This window comes from Artibeus jamaicensis, unplaced genomic scaffold (assembly GCF_021234435.1).
Source record: "Artibeus jamaicensis isolate MK-2021 breed Jamaican fruit bat unplaced genomic scaffold, CSHL_Jam_final contig_61, whole genome shotgun sequence".
Lineage (NCBI taxonomy): Eukaryota > Metazoa > Chordata > Mammalia > Chiroptera > Phyllostomidae > Artibeus > Artibeus jamaicensis.
Window position 1 is genome coordinate 3673419 of NW_026521906.1, and position 20502 is coordinate 3693920.

The following is a 20502-nucleotide window of genomic DNA, read 5'->3' on the forward strand; positions in this document are numbered from 1 at the left end:
TCTTATTGTGTTTAGGTATGTTCCCTCTATTCCCACTTTGCTGATGGTTTTTATTATAAATTGATGCTGCATTTTATCCAATGATTTTTCAGCATATATTTATATGATCATGTGGTTTTATACTTCTTTTTGTTTATGACATTTATCACAATTATTGATTTGCAAAAGGTGTGCCAAACTTTAATTCAAAAAATAAATCCCACTTGATTATGGTGTAGGATCTTTTTTATGTATATTTTTATTCAGTTTGTAATACTTTTTTGAATATTTTAGCATCTATGTTTATCCGGGATATTGGCCTATAATTTTATTTTTTGCAACATCTGTATTTGGTATTAGAATTAGAATAATGCTGCCTTGTGAAATAAGTTTGGGAGTCCTCCCTCCTCTTGAATTTTATGAGCTACTGTGAGAAGCAGAGGTATTAGTTCTTCCTGTAATGTTTGGTAAAATTAACCCAATAAGCCATCTGGTTCACGGCTATTGTTTTTTAGGAGCTTTTTGATTACTGCTTTAACTTCACAAGGTGTAATCTGTCTATTTATATTATCTGATTCTTCATGATTTAGTTTTTGAGATTATATATGTCTAGGAATTTATTCACTTCATCCATGTTGTCCAGTTTGTTGGAATATTTTTTGTTCATAATATTTATGTTCATAATATTTGTTCATAACATTTTCTTACAATCCTTTTTTATTTATTGGTGTCAGTTGTTATTTCTTCTTTCATTTTTTATTTAATTTATTTGTGTTCTACTTCTTTTTTCTTGGAGTCTGGTTAAGGGTTTGTAAATCTTCTTTATCTTTTCAAAAAACTAGCTCTTTCATTCATTGACCATTTGTATCATTTTCCAGCTCTACTTCATTTATTTGTACTCTGATCTTTATTATTTACTTCATCCTACTCATTTGGGGCTGTTTGTTGTTCTTTCCCAAGTCTTCAGGTATAATGTTAAATTGTTTATTTGGGCTTTTTCTTGTTTCTTGAGGTAGTCCTTAATGCTATGAATTTTCCTCTTAGGATTGCTTTCCCAGTGTCCCACAGTTTGGGTTGTGTTCTCATTTTTGTTTCAAGGTATCTTTTAGTTTCTTCCTTCTTCCTTGTGGCTGACACATTCATTATTTAACAACATGTTATTTAGCTCCAGATTTTGTGTATTTTAGTTTTCTTTTTGTGATTGATTTTTAGTCTCATAACATTGTGGTCAGAGAAGATGAGTAATATGATTCTAATCTTCTTAAATTTATTATGACTTGTTTTTTATTCTTTCTTGTGGTCTATCCTTAAATGATCCATATTCACTTTAATAGTCTCATGCTCTACTGACTGAGCTAGCTGGGCACCTTATATGCACTATAAAAGTATGTGTATTCTGCTGCTTTAGGGTAAAATGCTCTAAACATATCAATTAAGTATTTTTGATCTATTGTGTCATTTAAGGCCACTGTCTCCTTTTTGATTTTATGTCTTGGACCTCTATCCACTGAAGTCAATCAGGTGATATAAATCTCCCACTATTACCATATTTCTGTTGATCTCTCTTTTTATGTTAATCATGATATGCTTTACATACTTAGATACTCTTATATTGGTTGCATAAATGTTTACTAGCATTATATCCTCTTGGTAGATTATTCCCTTTATCATTATGTAGTTTCCTTGTTTGTCTCTTACTATAGCCTTGGTTTTAAAGTCTATTTTGTTAGGTTTTTTTCCTTTTTTTTTTTTCATTCCATTTGCATGAAGTATCTTTTTCTATCCCTTTACGTTTAGTCTGTATATATCTTTTGAACTGAGGTGGATTTCTTGGATATAGCCTATAAATGGGTCTTGTTTTCTTATTCTTTGACTTGATGTCTTTTGATTAGAGCATTTAAGACTTTTACTTTTTAATATATTTTATTGATTATGCTATTACAGTTGTCCCATTTCCCCCTTCATTCCCCTCCACCCTGCATGCCCTCTCCCTCCCACACCCCCCTTTAGTTCATATCCATGTGTCTTAAGTTCTTTAGCTTTTACATTTCCCATACTATTCTTGCCCTCCCCCTGTCTATTTTCTGCCTGCCATCTATGCTATTTATTCTCTGTACCTTTCCACCCCCTCCTCCTCACACTCCCTATTGCTAACCCTCCATGCGATCTCCATTTCTGTGGTTCTGTTCCTGTTCTAGCTGTTTCATTAGTTTGTTTTTATTTTAGGTATGGTTGTTATTAATTGTGAGTTTGCTGTCATTTTAGTATGCATGTTTTTTTATCTTCTTTTTCTTAGATAAGTCCCTTTAACATTTCATATAATAAGGGCTTGGTGATGATGAACTCCTTCAACTTGACCTTATCTGAGAAGCACTTTATCTGTCCTTCCATTCTAAATGAAAACTTTGCTGGATAGAGCAATCTTGGAGGTAGGTCCTTGTCTTTCCTGACTTGGAATACTTCCTTCCAGCCCCTTCTTGCCTGTAAGGTCTCTTTTGAGAAATCAGCTGGCAGTCTGATGGGAACTCCTTTGTATGTTAATATGTATCTATCAATAATCATCTTATTGATGCTTCTTTATTTTCTTCTCTTTTCCCCCTCCTCCTCCTTCTTCTTCTTTTTCTTCTTCCTCTTCCTCCTCCTCCTTCTTCTTGCAAGCACTTTAACAGTTGTTGTAGTACTGGTTTGTTATTAACAACCCCTTTTGCATATTTTTGTCTAGGAAGCTCTTTATTTATTTTCCAGTTTTAATGATCGTCTTGCTGGGTACAGTAACCTTGGTTATAGGTCCTTGATTTTCATCACCTTGAATATTTTATATCATTCCCTTCTAACCTGAAATGTTTGTGTTGAGAAATCAAAAGACAGTCTAATTGGAAATCCTTTAAGGTAATAACTCTTTTACTTTTGCAGCTTTTAGGATTCTTTCCTTGTCTTTAAACTTTGCCATTTTAATTATGATGTGCATTGGTGTAAGCCTCTTTGGGTTCATCTTGTTTACATTCTCTATGCTTTCCTCACTTGTGTGTCTTTTTCTTTCACCAGATTCAGGACATTTTTGATCATTATTTTTTCAAACAAATTCTTGACCCCTTGACCACTCTCTTCTCTTTCTGATATTCCTATGTTGGTACACTTCATGTTGCCCCAAAAGTTTCTTAAGATATCCTCTTCTTTAAAAAAATTGTTTTTTCTCTTTGCTGTTCACTTGGGTGATTTTTTTTCTACCTTGTCTTTCCAATCCCTGATTCAATCTTCTGGCTTCATCTCACCTACTCTTTATTCCTTCCAATGTATTACTTATTTCATCTTTTGTATTCTTTATTCCTGAATGGTCCTTTTTTATGGTTTCTATGTGTTTTTTCATGTTCTTGAGTATCTTTATAACATTATTCTAAATTCTTTATCTGATATATTTCTTGCCTATGCCACCTTTAGTTCTTCTTCTGGAGAATTATCTTGTTCTTTTATTTGAGGCCTGTTTTTTTCTCTTCTCATTTTGGCTGCTTCTTTGTATTTGTTTCTGTATATTAGTTAGATCAGCATATACCCTCATGCAGGTGTATGTTGGTTGCTTCCATCACTGGCCCTCGGCAGCCTATTTGGAACTATCTGTGATCCACAGTGTGTGGCTTTCTCTGCTAGTTTTTAGCATTTCTAGAAAGAACCAGGCTGTGCACCAAGTTCAACTTTTACCAACACTGGGCCAGAAAGGGGTCAGCTAAAATCTCAGAGCTCCCAGCAACCTGCCTTTGCCTGCAAGATTGTTGTTAGGCTTTGTCTGTGAAGTGGCCTCCAACTGTACTCTTCAGCAGCCAGGCTTCAGCTCCAAGGGTAGTGCAAGAGGAATTTCTGCAGATGTGGCTACTGCTTCCCTTCAGGCTAATGTGACTTGGAGGGTGTACTCTGCCTGAGAAACATGGCTTCTGCAGTGTGGGGAATGACTCATCACAGAAATCATGGTGACTGACCCTTCAGCTCTCTCCCTACAATCACCAACCACAGTCTTTCCTCATGCTTTTCTAGTCCACTCCATCCTTCCTCTGCCAGAGCCCAGAGTAAATGTCTGCAAACAAGCTTTTGTGCTTTGGCCTTTCTAAAGTTTCTCTGCATCTCTAGCCATCTCTCCCTGGTAGACAGAAACCCCACTCTTTTCACAGCCAAGTGTCATTTGGGTTCCTTTCACTGTTCTGGTGCTTTATTTAGGCTGGAAAGCCCAACATGGGGTTTAGACTCCACACTTCTCAGGGCTTCAGAATATCTCTCCAGAACTTTAGCTGCCACCTGTGGGAGCCCAGCTAGCCCTCTCATCCTCCACACTCCCTACCAGTCTTATGGTGATGTGGTTTCTTCCATATGTCCTTGGTTATAAAACCTCTCTCAAGCTAATGTCCAGTTTGTTATTCAGGATGATTTTTCTTTAACTTAGTTGTAATTCCACTTTGGTCCTGAAAAGAGGTTAGTATGGCTTCCACCTACTCCTCTGCCATCTTGGATCTCATCAGTATGAACATTTTAGCAATATGTTTGCTTCAAGTCTTTCATGAAGGTCTTGTAGTATCATTTTACCTACTTTTTTTACTTTGTTAGTTAAATTTATTCCTAAATATTTTATTGTTTATTTTCTACTATGAACAAGATTTCTTTTTCTATATATTTTATTGCTGGTGTAAAAAAATTCAATTGATTTCTGTATGCTAATTTTATATGCTGCAGAATTACTCAATTTTTTATTAGTTTCAACAGCTTTTTGGATGAGTATGTAGAGTTTTCTGTATATGATGTTGTATGCTCAAATAATGATAGTTTTTAATTTCTTTTTATTTGGATGTTCTTATATCTTTGTGCAAACAAATTACTTTAGTTAAAAGTTCCAGTACTATGTAGAATAAGAGTGGTGACAATGAATACCCTTATTTTATTCCTGGTCTTAAAGAAAAAGCTTTTTTTAATTGTTAGGCATAATGTTAAGTGTGAGTTTTTATGTATAGTCTTTATTAAGTTGAGGTATATTCCTTTCATACCCAATTATTTGAGAAAATTTCTTTCAAAATAAATTTAATTACTTCTTTACATTTATCATGATGATTATATGATTTTTACTGTTTATTATATTAACATGGTGTACACATTTATTGATTTTTTTAAGTTGAACTATTTTTAGATCCCAGAGGTAAATACCACATGGTCATAGTGTATATTTTTTTTTATGTTTTGCTGAATTCAGTGTACTAAATCTTTGTTGATAATTTTTGCATCTATAATTCATCAGGGATATTGGTTTAAAGTTGTTTGTAGTTCTTTATCTGCTTTTCATATCAGGGTAACAGTGGCCTTATAAAATGAGTTTGGAAGTACTACTACCTCTTCAATTTTTGAAAAAGATTTGACAAAAATTGGCTTTAATAATTTTTTAATGTTTTGTAGAATTTGACAGTAAAGCCATCTATTCTTGAGTTTTTGTATACTGAGAGCTTTTTGATTACTGACTAAATATCTTTACTCGTTATTTGTCTATTCATATTTGCACTTCTTAGTCTTTGTAAGCTGTATCTTTCCCAGAATTTTTCCAATTCTACAATCCTTTGGGATATAATTATTTATAATAGCCTCTTATGATTCTAAGTATTTATGTAGTATCAGTTGTAATATCTTGTCTTTCATTTATAATTCTATTGATTGGAGTTTTCTACATATTTTCTTCAGCAGACAGAAGATGTCAATTTTGTTTACATTTTCAAGAAAAATAGTTTTAGTTTGGTTGAAATTTTTATTTTCTGGTCTCCTATTTTATTTCTACTCTGATTTTTGCTATCCTCCCTTCTACTAACTATAGGCCTATATATTTCACTATATTTAGTTTTTTGAAGTATATAGTTATTTATTTTTATTTTGGATCTTACTTTTTTCTTAATATATACATTGATTGTCCTAATGATATACCTTTAACCTAGGAGGGTTTATCCTGTTTCGTACATCTTACCATGTTTTACATGGAGATATACACATAACATGATTTGTTATATGGCACATATAAAAATAAGAACTAACTTTTATCCTCAAAAACAATTTCTGTTGACTTTTTAAATAATAGAGTAGTTAAATATAGAGATAAATGATATACTTAATTAATAAAATCTTAAAAGTTGCTGCCTTTTAAGATTTTTTAGGGTAAACCACATTCAAAGAACATATATTTCTTATAATATATTATTTTTTAAATGTCTATAACTACAATTTTCCTTCTATTCTCAGGACATCATCTAAGCTCATTAGTATAAATCCTAAACAATTACTGAATAGTTAGTCAGTTCCAGAACATACTTCTGCAAGAACCCAAATATGTATTCCCCGTAACATTTTTCCTATGCTCTTTGTTGATAAATGAGAATATGTATGTGGGCACACGTGTGTATATGTATGTGTGTGTAGAGTTGTAAAAAAAATACTGAATATAAAAACTTTTTATGAACCCAGAAAATAGTGTTAGGCATCAGGAGGAAATTATAAGCTGAAAAAATAATTAAGACTGACCATGAATTAGAAATAACAAGCAGTGAGACAGGAGGATAGAAAATGAAAAGAAAAAGTGATTTGATGTTAAATGATGGTAAAGCTTGAGAATTTTGAACTTAATTGTTGGAGGAAAAGAAAATTCACTGAAGCTGAGTCTTCCAACAGTTAGGATTTCTAAAAGATATAGCTTATTTAAGGTGTCACACAATTGAGAAACATAATTTTATTTTTTTTGCTTAATGCTTCTACTCACTGAAACAGAGTTTGGCAAGAGTATGAAGTAATGTTCCAAATAATTCCCCAACTGCTGAATTATTTTTCTAATAAATTCAGTAATTATTGTACATACTTCATAACTCTGCCATCACTTAAGTCAGTTCTGCTTCAAATATGACATGAGGGAAAATATTGCTGATCATTAGCCATTAATATGTCATGATTTATATCAAAGAATGCTTAACATCCCTGTAATTTTTCATAAATCTCTAATTTTATATTTTTGTGGAAAAGAGCTAGAAAATCCTAATGTATTAATTTTCAGAGTTCTTTCAAAATTCCAAAAATATAATTTCTTTAATGTTAACTCTTTTTAGTTCTCTGTTATTTTACTTCATTGTGAAAAATAAAGAACTAAAAGAAAATATTAATTTTGCATAAAATTGCCTTTAATTTAGTATTCATAAAATAAACTGTATTTTATGAATGCAATATTATACTAACCAACATTTTGCATCTATATGTTTATTTTTTATGGGTAAACGTTTTCTAGAATGTTATTGTATGCAAGATGAATAAGGGTTTCTGAATTGTATAACAAAGGGAAATGAACTATTTAAGAAAATTGTTTCTGAGATAGTTTTATACTTTTACACCAATCAATTCAATTAACACTATAGTAAATATTGACTTCAATTATGAGTAATACAAAATTCAAAGTAACAATAAAAATCCAGTCTACATATCCAGGGAACATAACTTTCTTTTTCTTTTTTTTATATGTGTTTTATTTTTTTAAAATTTTTATTTAGTTATTTTTCAAGTACATTTTTTGTCTATTTCTCCCATCCCATCCCCCCCCAGCCTGTCTCCCCCCTCTCTCCCATTCCCTTCCCCCAATCCTCATCCCTGTGTCTTTCATACTTGTTCCTCAAAATCCCTCCCCATTTTTCCCCTTAAATTCCCTTCTCTCTCCCCTCTGGTCGCTGCCCCCTTGTTCTCTATTTCAGTGTCTTTGTTTTTATTCTGTTTGCTTGTTTGTTTTATTCTTTAGCTTCCTGTCAAAGGTGAGATCATATGGTATTTGTCCTTCAATGCCTGGCCTATTTCACTCAGCATAATGCTTTCCAGTTCCATCCATGTTGTTGCAAAGGGTAGTAGCTCCTTCTTTCTCTCTGCTGCATAGAATTCCATTGTGTATATGTACCACAATTTTTTTGATCCATTCATTTACTGATGAACACCTAGGTTGCTTCCAACTCTTGGCTATTGTAAATTGTGCTGCTATGAACATTGTGGTGCATAGGTTCTTTGAAATTAATGTTCTGGGGTTCTTAAGATATAATCCTAGCAGTGGAATTGCTGGGTCAAAAGGCAGGTTGATTTTTCTTTTTCTGAGAAAATTCCATACTGTTTTCCATAATGGTTGTACCAGTCTGCAATCCCACCAACAGTGAACTAAGGTCCCCTTTTCCCCACAACCTCTCCAACATTTGTTGTTTGTTGCTTTGTTTATGATAGCCATCCTGACAGGTGTAAAGTGGTATCTCATTGTGGTTTTAATTTGCATCTCTCTGATAGCTAATGATATTGAGCATCTCTTCATGTGTCTCTGGATATTCTGTATGTCCTCTTTGGAGAAGTGTCTGTTCAAGTCCTTTTCCCATTTTTTAATTGGGTTAAATGTCTTCACTCTAGGAAAACGTAACTTTCTTTTTCTAAATTTTAATTTCTATTTTGAGTACTTCTATTGCACTTCATTTGCGCTTACACACAATACATAATTTTACCTTCTCAGACTGTAGGCAGTGTGAAAGATTCTTGAAGAAAGGTGGCACTGGGGAAGGTGATTTAGTCTTTGTTAGTCATTTATCCACCATGGTGTCTCTTGGGACAGTGGTGCTATCTGGCCTCAATTATCAGTTCACAGATACCATTCCTGAACACTTCCTTATGTCAATGTCAAACCTCCTCAGGTCAGGATTTCTTCCAACAACATTTACTTTTGCCTTTCTTGGTCATATAGGAATATTCTTGTTCTCCTATGTGGCTTTGGAGATACAGGAAATGCTTAGAAACTTTTTCTTTCCATTTACTTAGACCAGGATTCCTCTTGTGAACTACATACAGATAAATGATTTCAGTGACTATTTTCTCATTTGTCCAATACTACATAACTAGTATCATCCAGATTCATAGAATATTAAAGCTTAGTTCTCTAGTGGAATCAACTGTTTCAAGAATATTCAAAGATGCAGTATTTTTAAACCCATCTAGAAATGCTGTGGGATCCAGACCAGAATTTACTTTGTCTCTTCTCAGCAGCCCCATTAGCATCTAAGTGAGCCTGGCTTTACCCCTGGCTTACACCATCCTATCCCCATCCAGGATATCATATAGTGGGAAAGACTGCCTTGGTTCATGACTGATACATCCAAATTCTTCTCCAATTCTTCTTAAATTCTTTAAGCCTAAGCTCTTGAACTTGGCAAGTAAACAATTTGACACTTTCTTATACTTTTATTATCCTGCATCATTATTTTCCTGTAAGAAATAAACGAACATGAAAAGTCAAAATTAAGTTAAATTTAATGATAACTGGTGGACAAAAGGGGGTGGAATGGAGAGAAAAGTTTATTATTCCAAAACAATCTGTATACTACATAGATAACACAAAAGTGAAAATGTAAAGCACTTCTTTGATGGAATATAACATAAAATTTATAAATAACTCATACAGAATTGCTTTTAATTGAAATATTCAAGAAATGTAAGTAAATAATACCTATTGAACCCAGATCATATAAACACCTTTTATATTTAATATGGTGTTTCCATTTGTTAGATGTTATAACTAGCTTGTATAAATAAGAAGATCAATGATCAGAGAGGTTAAGTGATTGAGATAATAAAGTTAATTAATAATGGAGGCTGTAGTTTAACATGTGTTGTTAGTTTTCCACTATTTTATATGTAAAGACAAGATAATTTATATGCTAATAAACCAGGATTTTAAAAAATAAATGTTTAATTACCATTGGTATTAGATTCAAAGATCAAGTAAAATGGAATATTTGGATTCCCTCCACAGCATCTACTTATCTGTTTTGAGAGGAACAGTGGCTGACAGAAGGACAACAAATTTTCTCTTCAAGAAAGTAAATAAAAGTTTCTATAATATAATTAAATAATACAAAAATGAGCAAATAAGCTATAAGGAGCACCTCTCAAAGATACTCCTGATGAAAGTAAGGATGCCATTTTAGGAGGATAGTATTGTCTAGGAGTCTCTTTACCCCTGGTCTCTCCCTGCTTTCTTGGAGACTCCACATTCCCTCTAGGCATGGAAACAGCTGATGTTTGTCTATGAAAGTGTATGGCCAGAGGGGACCAGTTTCCCAGGGAGAGCAAGACTAGTACTCAGATGTGCATGAAACACATTACCACACTGCCTCTGCAATGGGTCACTCAGACTGCCCACTATTACTGAATATAGAGAGATTTCATTTCATTTCGGGACCATTCTCTATTGAAAAGTATTTTTGATATTCAACTGAAACCTCCATCTCTATAACTTTACCATGTAGAGCCTAGAACAAGGACTGCTGGGCATCTATAACTTACAACACTTCAAAACATTACAGATACTTCACTTATAAACACAAGTTTAAGAACTATTGATCTAATTATATGGTGAGCTTTTTAAACAAATATGATTCTTGGTTCTACTGCAAAAAAAATCTGTTTTAATTGATTGGGGTATGGTTAAGACATCTGGATTTTTAAACCTCCTCAGGCAATTGTAATGAGTAGCCCATATGGTAAACACTGATCTAGAAAAATAAATGAAAGTTTTGTCCTTTATTTCAATCCTCCAAAATATTCTTTCTTTTTTAAATTGATATTTTATTTACTCTTTTTTCACCACCACATTTGATCCAGTGTACCAGATCTGGTAAGTTAAGATTTAGCATCTGGATTGAATACTAATAAAGATAATAAAAAGTATATATACATATATACATATACATTTACTTTTCCTCAATGAATAATACTAAAACATAGATACCATCCATTTCTTTTATAAGAAGTTCTTATATTTTAACTCTTCTCCTTCTAAAGTCATAGTGTAATTTCTACCCCCTGGCCCCTCAAAGTTAAGGGTGATGTTAGTACTTGCTTATTCAACTGGATAAAGGTTAAAAGGTATAAATTTCTTCTAGTATGTGATAATAAAAATACATATTTGGTCTCTGTCCCCAGTTTCTAATATAGAACTTGCAAAATTATCCTTAAGTGATAGTTGTGAGAGAAACATGTCTTTTTTAATTTTAATTTTTGTTCAAGTACATTTTCCTGTCTTTTACTCCCATCTCAGACCACTCACCCAGCCTTCCCCCCTCCCTCCCATTTCCACCCCCCCTTGCTAGTTTTTGTCCATGTGTCCTTTATACTTATTCCTGTAAACCCCTCCCCTTTTTCCTTGAAATTTCCTCCCCTCTCCCCTCTGGACACTGTCAGCCTGTTCTCTAGTTCAATGTCTTTGGTTATATTTTGCTCTTTTGATTGTTTTGTTGTTTATGTTCCTGTTAAAGGTGAAATCATGTGGTATTTGTCTTTCATCACCTGGCTTATTTCTCTTGGTGGTTTGAAGACTGGTACAACCACTATGAAAAACAGTATGGAATTTTCTCAGAAAACTAAAATTGGATTTGCGTTTTGACCCAGCAATTCCACTGTTAGGATTATACCCTAAGAACCCTGAAACACCAGTCCAAAAGAACCTATGCACCCCAATGTTTACAGCAGGACAATTTACAATGGCCAATTGCTGTGAGCAACCTAGGTGCCCATCAGTAAATGAATGGATCAGAAAACTATTGTACATTTACACAATGGAATTCTATTGTGTAAATGTGCAATTTACAAAAATTTTGCCAGTGCAATTGGCAAAAATGCAGCAGAAGAAAAGGAGCTCCTACCCTTTGCTCCAGCATGGATGAAACTGGAAAGCATTATGCTAAGTGAAATAAACATCTTTTTAATATGAGCCTATTTCAAATAATCCTGAGTTTATGCTAAAGAGGAGACTCAGTTGGTCCCTAAGTGGCTTTAGGATTGGGGCTATCACCACATGACTAGGGAATTGGAACTTTCAGTCTCAGCCTCTGGATCTTGGGGCTATGTTGACAGGCTGAATACTGAGCTAATCACTAATTGTTGCTAATTTAATTAATCATGCATGCATAAAGAACTTCATTAAAACCTTAAATGAAGAGTTCGGGGTTTGAGAGCTTCTAGGTTGGTGACTGTATCCACATGCCAGGGGTTATCACCACCCCCTCCCCATACATACATTTAATGGGGAGAGAAAGTTTCTGTACTCTGGATCCTTCCAGACTTTACTTTGTGTGGGTTTTTTTGTTCATTTGTGTCTTTTATAGTTATCCTTATAATTAACTTGTGATAGTAAGGTAACTGTTTTCTTTAGTCTGTGAGCCATTCTAGCAAATGACCAAACCTAAGGATGCAGTTTGGGGAATCCTTGATCTATATCCAGTTAGTCAGAAGTACAGATGACCCAGAGTTCTGATTGGCATCTGAAGTAAAGGACAGTCTTGTAGAATTGAGTCCTTAATCAATGTGGTCCATGCTAACATGAGGGAGTTAGATTCAGAACTGCGTAATGTGGAAAAAACAAAACAACTCATTTAGTATTAGAAGTGCTGAAAGTAGAAAAAACAGTGATCTGTTAGGTCAATATAAAACTTACTATGCCTATTTTCTGCTCAGCCCCACAAAACATTTTTCAGATTAAAGACATTCTTTTAGCCTACACCTCTAGGGAAATGCTGTGAATAATTTTACACTAAAATGTTATATAACAAAATATGCAATGAACAAATATAACAATAAATATGTAATATGAGAAATAAATTAAACTTTGCTGTTACTATAATATAACCTAAATAATCTATACTGACCATTTCACAGACAGAACCTCTAGGTTAGAAGAATAGTATTCTGTTGATTAGTATCTTTTGTGTATATACTTTGATCCATTAAATAATCCACCAATTTTTTTTGCATTTGGCTTTATTTATCTGTCTTCTTTAGAAAGATATCATAAGACATCTTGTTGCACATTTCCCTGAAGTCTTGGTCTAAGGTTTGTACAGCTTTCCCCTTGCTTAAGTAATTTATTGGAACTCTCATAGAAAAAATATTTAAGTTGACTAATGAACTGACAATAAACTCCACTGATAAAGTATAGATATCTATACCAGTGGCTTCTAAACACTGGGTCTTAGAAAATTCCCCAGCTGGCAGTAATATAGTAACCTGAGAAGATTAATAAATATACAGATTTCTAGTCTATACCTCATGGGATATGTTTCAATAGTCATATATTATAATCTGTAGCTCTGCTGAAAGTCAGATTTGGATGACTGAATATGTATGTGTGTGTATATATATATATTATACATACTATATAGTATTATATATAATATATATAAAACTATTTACATTCAATATTATTTTATATTAGTTTCATTTGTTCAGCATTCATTTTTTAACCTGTGTAAGACTGTCACATTATTGTAGGCTTTGGTATGCCAGGTGGTTAATAGAATGTTAAAATAAAGTTGGTAAGGGACTGGAGAATGGCCATTTATAAAGTGTTTCTCAAGTAATTCCAAAATAACTTTTTTTGTTCATTTGAGGACAAATATCTGAGTATTCACAAGTACTGTCTAATAGGGCAATTATATTTGTAAAGGTTCTCAGTTGCGAGTGTATAATTAATTATTTAAAAGATTTATTTCATGTTATTTTTATAGCTTATAAAGATTCTAAAATGTCATGGAGCCAAGATTGAACTACTTATCCAAGAACAGTGCAATTGGCAAAAATGCTTGATCACACTATGGGACTATGCTAATAAAAATGCCTCCCAGGCCCTGGCTGGTATAGCTCAGTGGATTTAGAGCAGGCCTGCAAACCAGAGGATTGCGGTTCAATTCCCAGTCAGGGCACACGCCTGGGTTGCAGGCCAATTCCCAGCAGGGGACCCAAGAGACGCAACCATACATTGACATTCTCTCCCTTTCTCCTTCCTTTCCCCTATAAAGATAAATAAATAAAATTCTTTTAAAAAATGCCTCCCATCACTGACTCTGGGTACATATCATCATATGTACTACAAGACCATGGATAGAAATTCCACCACACCTGATCTAGAAAATGAAAATTTCTGCCCTAGATTTAGGGTTCCTGACTATGACACTATGACAAGCTGTTCATTTCCACCTGCTAAGTCTCCTATATGTGCAGTGTAGAATATATGTAATGCAGATGCAACAAAGTCTGGGCAATAATCTCTGTAGCAGAGAAATGGAAGGTGAACATAGTAGAAGAAGGCATTGTTTGAGCTAGTTTTCAGTATTTCCCCCATAAACCTAGGTTATAGAATGTTGTCTTAGATTAAAATTGAATAGAGAACTTTTGACATGGTGTATTTACTTCCAAAAGTCTCATCTCTTGCCTACATTCTGGCTTATATGGTGCCTCAGTCTATAATATGTCTTAACATCTTGTTCCTCTTAATTGTTAAGTCTCAGATGCATTAGATTAACCCACAACTTTTGTAATCAAAGAATCTAATATTCATGTTGAAGAGCTTAATAATATGAGTTTTGTTCCTCCATGTTAGTAAAATTGGCACATAGTCATTTGTAAATGTTATACCCAGCTAGGAAAATTACAGCTAGGGCATTACCCAACCCTAAATCTGCAGTTCCTGGAACAGGATAATGAACAAACATCTAGGAACAATTGGGTTTAAAATTCTAGCCAAATAAGGTAACTAACCTGGCCCGCCAGAAAGTGCCCGCCAGCAGCAGCACCCACCAATCAGGGACCCTCGCCGTTTTTAAATAAGCCAATAGCTAACCGCCACCTCTGCTTCTGTATGCCTTTGCTTCCTTGCTAGAAAATATAAATACCCAGTAGTCTGTAAGCCAGGCGCCACTTCCATTTTGAAGCTCTGAGTAGCTACCTGACTCCGATCACAGTTGGGGAGGTTCGCCCCTGTGCGCAGGAAAATCTTTGGCCATTAAAATTTTTATCAATTCTTTTCCGGACTCCGAGAGTGTGTATTTACCCGCCGATCATCTACAACATTTGGGGGCTCGTCCAGGATCTACATACACTCCGAAGACCATCAACCGCCGGGCCCAGTAAGTTTCGGCAGAACTGGGGTACCCGGATCTTGGAAACGGTCTAGACCTCTTGAGCCCCGAGGGGGTAGGTGGACGCTACCGGCAGTCCCCCCGGGGGAGTCCCAAGGAGAGGACGCTCTCGGGAATCGGAGCTGGGCTCCCGCGACTGGGTCGCAATTGGTTTCGGTTTTCGCGCCACGTTGCGCAGCGATATTGTGGTTGCGTGAAAGGATTTGTGTCTGTGTGGGCGCCTTTTGTTGTTTGTCCAGAAATTGTGTCTAAAATTATATGTGTTCCCTCTAGGCTTAACAACTCTTTTAGTAGCCCTAGGACTCTGGGAGATCACCGAGGTCTCCCGCCGCAATTCCAAGATGGGACAGGGAGGATCTACGCCCAAGACCGCACTTGAATGCCTCCTAAATAATTTTTCTGATTTTCAGAAGCGCGCCCGGGGTTATGGGGCCCGCCGCCCGACCCTGAGGTACTGCGAACCTTCAGTGAACTAGAATGGCCCACCTTCAACGTAGGGTGGCCCACTGAGGGGACCTTCGATCTTCCCATCTTATATGCAGTACAGAGAGTAGTATACCAGGTACCTCATCCGGACCAGATGGTAAACATCGACGTTTGGGTGGACATAGCCACCGAGCGTCCAGGTTACATCCGGCCATGCCAGCCTGACCGGAGGAGGATGCAGCGCAGTGTCTGTGTTGCGGCGAGGGGGGGTAGTAGAGCCTGCCGCCCGAGGGGACAGGGAACCCCGGTCCCGGGTTCACAGGGAGCCCCGGTCCCGGGTTCAGCTAAGGAAAAGCCTCTTTTATACCCAGTTCTCTCCGAAGCCCCGGAGGACCCCCTGATCGAGCCTACTGCGGCGCCACCCTACAATCCTCCGCAACCAGATTCCACCACAGGAGGTGACCTCAGGAGCCCGCCCCATACCAGGGGCCGGACACCACGTGGGTTGCCTCAGCAGGGAGGCGCCGCCATTCTGCCTCTCCGTGAGGTGCCGCCTGGCCCAGATGCACCAGCACGGGCACCACCTCGACTAGTCTATGTTCCTTTTTCAACCAGTGACCTGTATAATTGGAAACTCCAGAATCCTCCTTTTTCTGAAAAACCCCAAGGCCTCATTTCCCTTTTAAAAACCATTTTCAGGACCCACCAGCCAACCTGGGATGACTGCCAGCAGATACTCCAGACCCTTTTCACCTCTGAGGAAAGGGACCGAATTATGAGAGAAGCAGCCAAGGCTGTGACGGGAGAAGAGAGGGGTACCGCAGAAGGGAGGAGGGAGGTAGAGGATGTCCTTCCCAGTCAACCTCCAGATTGGGATCCTAATTCGAGCGGGGGAAGGGAGGCGCTACTCCAGTATTGCCGGGGTCTACTACGGGGGCTCAAGGCAGCAGCTAAGAAGCCTACTAATTTTAGTAAAGTTAGTGAAGTAATCCAAGGTAGGGAGGAATCGCCAGCCGCATTCCTAGAGAGGCTTATTGAAGCCTACAGGGTTTATACCCCGCTAGACCCTCAGGCACCCGAGAACAGGAGACTACTCAATATAGCCTTTGTAACTCAGGCAGCTTCAGATATTAGGAAGAAGTTACAGAAAATAGAAGGATTCGAAGCGGAGAATATTAGCAAATTATTAGAGATAGCACAAAAGGTTTTCATCAATAGGGATGATCCTGAGATTGGTAGGGCAAAGGAAGTAGCCAAGATCTTAATTGCCGCCCAGAACCCAGCACCGAAGGGTGGAGGGAAAACGGAGTCAGGACTAGGACAGCGGAGTCAGGACTAGGACAGCGACGGGCGCCAATAGGCAAGAACCAGTGTGCTTTCTGCAAGAAGAATGGACATTGGAAGCGTGAGTGCCCAGAGTTGCAAGCCAAGGTAGCTCAGCAAAGGACGGGGGCTCCTGTCCTTCTCCAGACTCTAGACTGAGGGGGCCGGGACTCCATCCCAGTTGGCTCCCAGGAGCCCATGGTCACCCTACAGGTCGAAGGGAAACCTGTCAATTTCCTAATAGACACGGGAGCCACCTTTTCAGTTTTAAAGCAACCCAAAGGACAACTCCAGAAGGCAACTACAAAAACTGTAGGGGCAACAGGCAAGGAGGAGGCATACCCTTGGACCACAGCTGGAGTAACCGATTTAGGGTTGGGCACCATCACACACTCATTCCTAGTAATTCCAGACTGTCCGTATCCGCTCGGGAGAGACTTGTTGCGGAAGCTACAGGCCACCATCACCTTTAGGCGAGATTCAGAGCAGGAGAGTAATGAGGCCTCTCAAGAAGGAATGAGGCTAGAAGTCACTGTGCCCTTGTCGAAAGAATACCTACTTGCTGCCCTCCAGGAAGGTAAGGCAGAGGGCGGGGTCCCTGAGGACTTACTAGCTGAGGTTCCGGGGGTCTGGGCAGAGACTAATCCCCTGGAACTAGCTGTTCATCAGCCACCAGTAGTAGTCCAGCTGAAGGCCACAGCTTCCCCCATTCGGGTCCGACAATACCCGGTGCCAGCGCGCGCTAAGCAGGGTATTGCTCAGCACCTGAAGCGCCTCCTGTCGGCGGGCATCCTGCGAGAATGCCAGTCTACGTGGAACACTCCTTTGCTGCCCGTCCAGAAGCTGGGGACCCAGGATTACCGCCCTGTCCAGGACCTGAGGGAAGTAAACTCGCGGGTAGAAACTATCCACCCGACTGTGCCTAACCCTTACACCTTACTCAGTTCGTTGCCTCCAACGTACACTTTTTACTCCATACTAGACTTAAAGGATGCCTTTTTCTGCATTCCCTTAGCCCTGCAGAGTCAGGATATGTTTGCCTTTGAGTGGAACAACCCGGAAAACGGCCTATTAGGCCAGTATACCTGGACGCATCTACCACAAGGGTTCAAAAACTCACCTACCCTTTTTAGTGAAGCCCTAGGCCGAGACTTGCAGCCCTTCCTTGACAGCCATCCTACCATCGTGCTCCTGCAGTATGTAGATGACCTCCTGATTGCCACAACAGACCACCAGGAATGCCGTGCCACTACCAAGGAGCTACTATAGGAACTAGAAGGAATGGGGTATCGCGTCTCTGCCAAAAAGGCCCAAATGTTCAACAAACCGTAAGTTACCTAGGGTATGACTTGCGTAAAGGTCAGAGGGCTCTCTCTGATCAACGCATCCAAACCATCCTCCAGATACCCGAGCCCACATCGAAAAGGCAAGTACCGGAATTCCTAGGGGCAGTAGGATACTGTCGGCTCTGGATCCTAGGATTCGCAGAACTAGCCAGGCCCCTCCACGAAATAACAAGAGGGAGCGAGGAGACGTTTACTTGGACTAACAAGGAAAGACAGGCCTTCCAGGCCTTAAAGGAGTCCTTAACTACTGCCCCCGCTCTTGCTCTCCCAGACGCCACTAAGCCATTCCAGCTCTTTATAGCTGAGAAGAAGGGGGTAGCCCTAGGAGTACTAAATCAAGAATTAGGCCCCTGGAGAAGACCCGTGGCCTACCTCTCCAGGAAATTAGACCCTGTAGCCTCTGGCTGGCCGGCGTGCCTGCGGGCACTAGCAGCCACCTCCTTGCTAGTCAAGGAAGCTACCAAATTGACTTTAGGGCAAGATATCCAAGTTATTGGAGAGCATTATTTAGAACAAATTTTGCGGGCTCCCCCAGATAGGTGGCTCTCTAATGCGAGGCTAACTCAATATCAGGCCCAACTGCTGAATCCTCCAGCTGTCCAGTTCCTAAAGACGACTGCCTTAAACCCGGCGACCCTGCTACCTGTACCCGACTCCTCAATTGTCCATAACTGTTCTCAGGTATTAGAGACTATAACTGGCTCACGCCCTCGACCTGCGTGACCAGGCCTATGAAAAGCCTGACTTAGTCCTCTTTACCGATGGAAGCAGCTATGTCCTAAATGGTGAGAGGTTAGCAGGGGCCGCAGTAACCACTGAGGAAGAAATAGTCTGGCAAAAGGCTTTGCCAGCAGGGACATCAGCTCAGCGAGCAGAGCTAATTGGCCTCACTGAGGCCCTCAGACTGGCAAAAGGGAAAAAGGTCAACATCTATACCAACAGCCGGTATGCCTTTGCCACCGCGCACGTCCACGGAGCCATCTACAAGGAGAGGGGCCTCCTCACTTCTGGAGGTAAAGAAATTAAGAATAAACAAGAGATCCTGGACTTGCTAGACTCCATTTGGCTACCTAGCAAGGTAGCAATTATCCACTGCAAAGGGCATCAGAAAGGTGAGTCCTCCATCATTCGGGGAAACAACCTAGCTGATGCGGCAGCTCGGGAAGCTGCCGTCAAGACAGAGAAGGTGCTTCCAATAGTGCCCAAGCCAGAGCTACCATCCAAACCCAGATACACCCCTGACGAGGAGCAAGCAGGCCTTCAAGCTGGAGGGGTTAAGGACTCTGCTGGATGGATAATATTACCTGACTCCAAGATCCATCTACCTCTAGGGGTACTACGGGCGGTAGTACAAGATCTCCATTCTAGCACCCATTTAGGTCAGACTCAATTAGAACAATTGATAAGAAAATATTACTCAGGATCAAAGATAAGAGAAATCGTTCATTCAGTTACTACTAGGTGTCAGATCTGTGCTAAGGTCAATGCACAGAACAAGAAATTCCCCCCCTTAGTTAGATATAGAGGAAAAAGCCCAGGTGAGCTATGGGAAATAGATTTTACAGAAATGGTAAGAGGAAAATCTGGGTATAAGTATCTCTTAATATTAGTAGACACCTATTCAGGATGGGTGGAGGCTTTCCCCACAAAAGGGGAAACCGCCTCCACTGTGTGCAAACTCTTACTGAGAGAAATTATCCCCAGATACGGACTTCCATTAGCCATGGGATCAGACAACAGCCCAGCTTTCGTTTGGAAGGTATCTCAAGAGCTAGCCGCTAGGTTAAAGATAGAATGGAAGCTCCATTGTATTTATAGGCCTCAGAGCTCAGGCCAAGTAGAAAGGATGAATAGAACTCTAAAGGAAACCATAATAAAACTAAAAGAGGAGACCGGCGACAACTGGGTAGAGCTACTCCCTTTCACCCTTTTTAGAGTGAGATGCACCCCTTATACTGGATCCTGGACCCCTTATGAGATAATGTTTGGACAACCTGTCCCCATTATCCCCAAACTTTCCAGTGAAGAAATAGCCAGCACAAATCATAACTTCCTTAGGTCCCTCCAGGCTTTGCAACAGGTGCGACAGGAGATACGAGTCCTACGCCACCAGCCTCCAGCTGAGACAACCCGATAGCCAGCTCCACCTGAACCGGGACAATAGATCTGGGTCCTTAACCATCACTGGGGAAGCCTAGAGCCGAGGTGGATTGGCCCCTTCCAGGTCCTTCTCAGCACCCTCTCTGCAGTACGAGTAGCAGAGAAGCCCTACTGGATTCACCTATCACACACGAAGCCAGCCCAGCCCCCGGAGGACCACCAAGGAACATGGTGGATCAGCAAAGATCCCGAGCAACCGCTAAGACTGAAATTTCTCAAACAGTAAGACTTTTCCTGCTTGTAGTAACTCTGCCCCTAACCCATGGAGGATTCCAAGCTAGACC

General features: G+C 38.9%; 1 protein-coding gene across 1 annotated transcript in view; it reads left to right on the forward strand.

The window, feature by feature from the left end:
• The window catches only part of LOC128628236 (uncharacterized), a 97012-nt gene extending 76801 nt beyond the window's left edge, over positions 1-20211 (forward strand). Inside the window, exons 2-4 of the mRNA XM_053670717.1 lie at positions 14863-15018; positions 15374-16227; positions 20127-20211. Of these exons, the coding sequence (XP_053526692.1) occupies positions 14863-15018; positions 15374-16227; positions 20127-20195 (1079 nt within the window). The 3' untranslated portion in view covers positions 20196-20211. The remainder of the gene's footprint in view (positions 1-14862; positions 15019-15373; positions 16228-20126) is intronic.
• Positions 20212-20502: the final 291 nt, after the last annotated feature.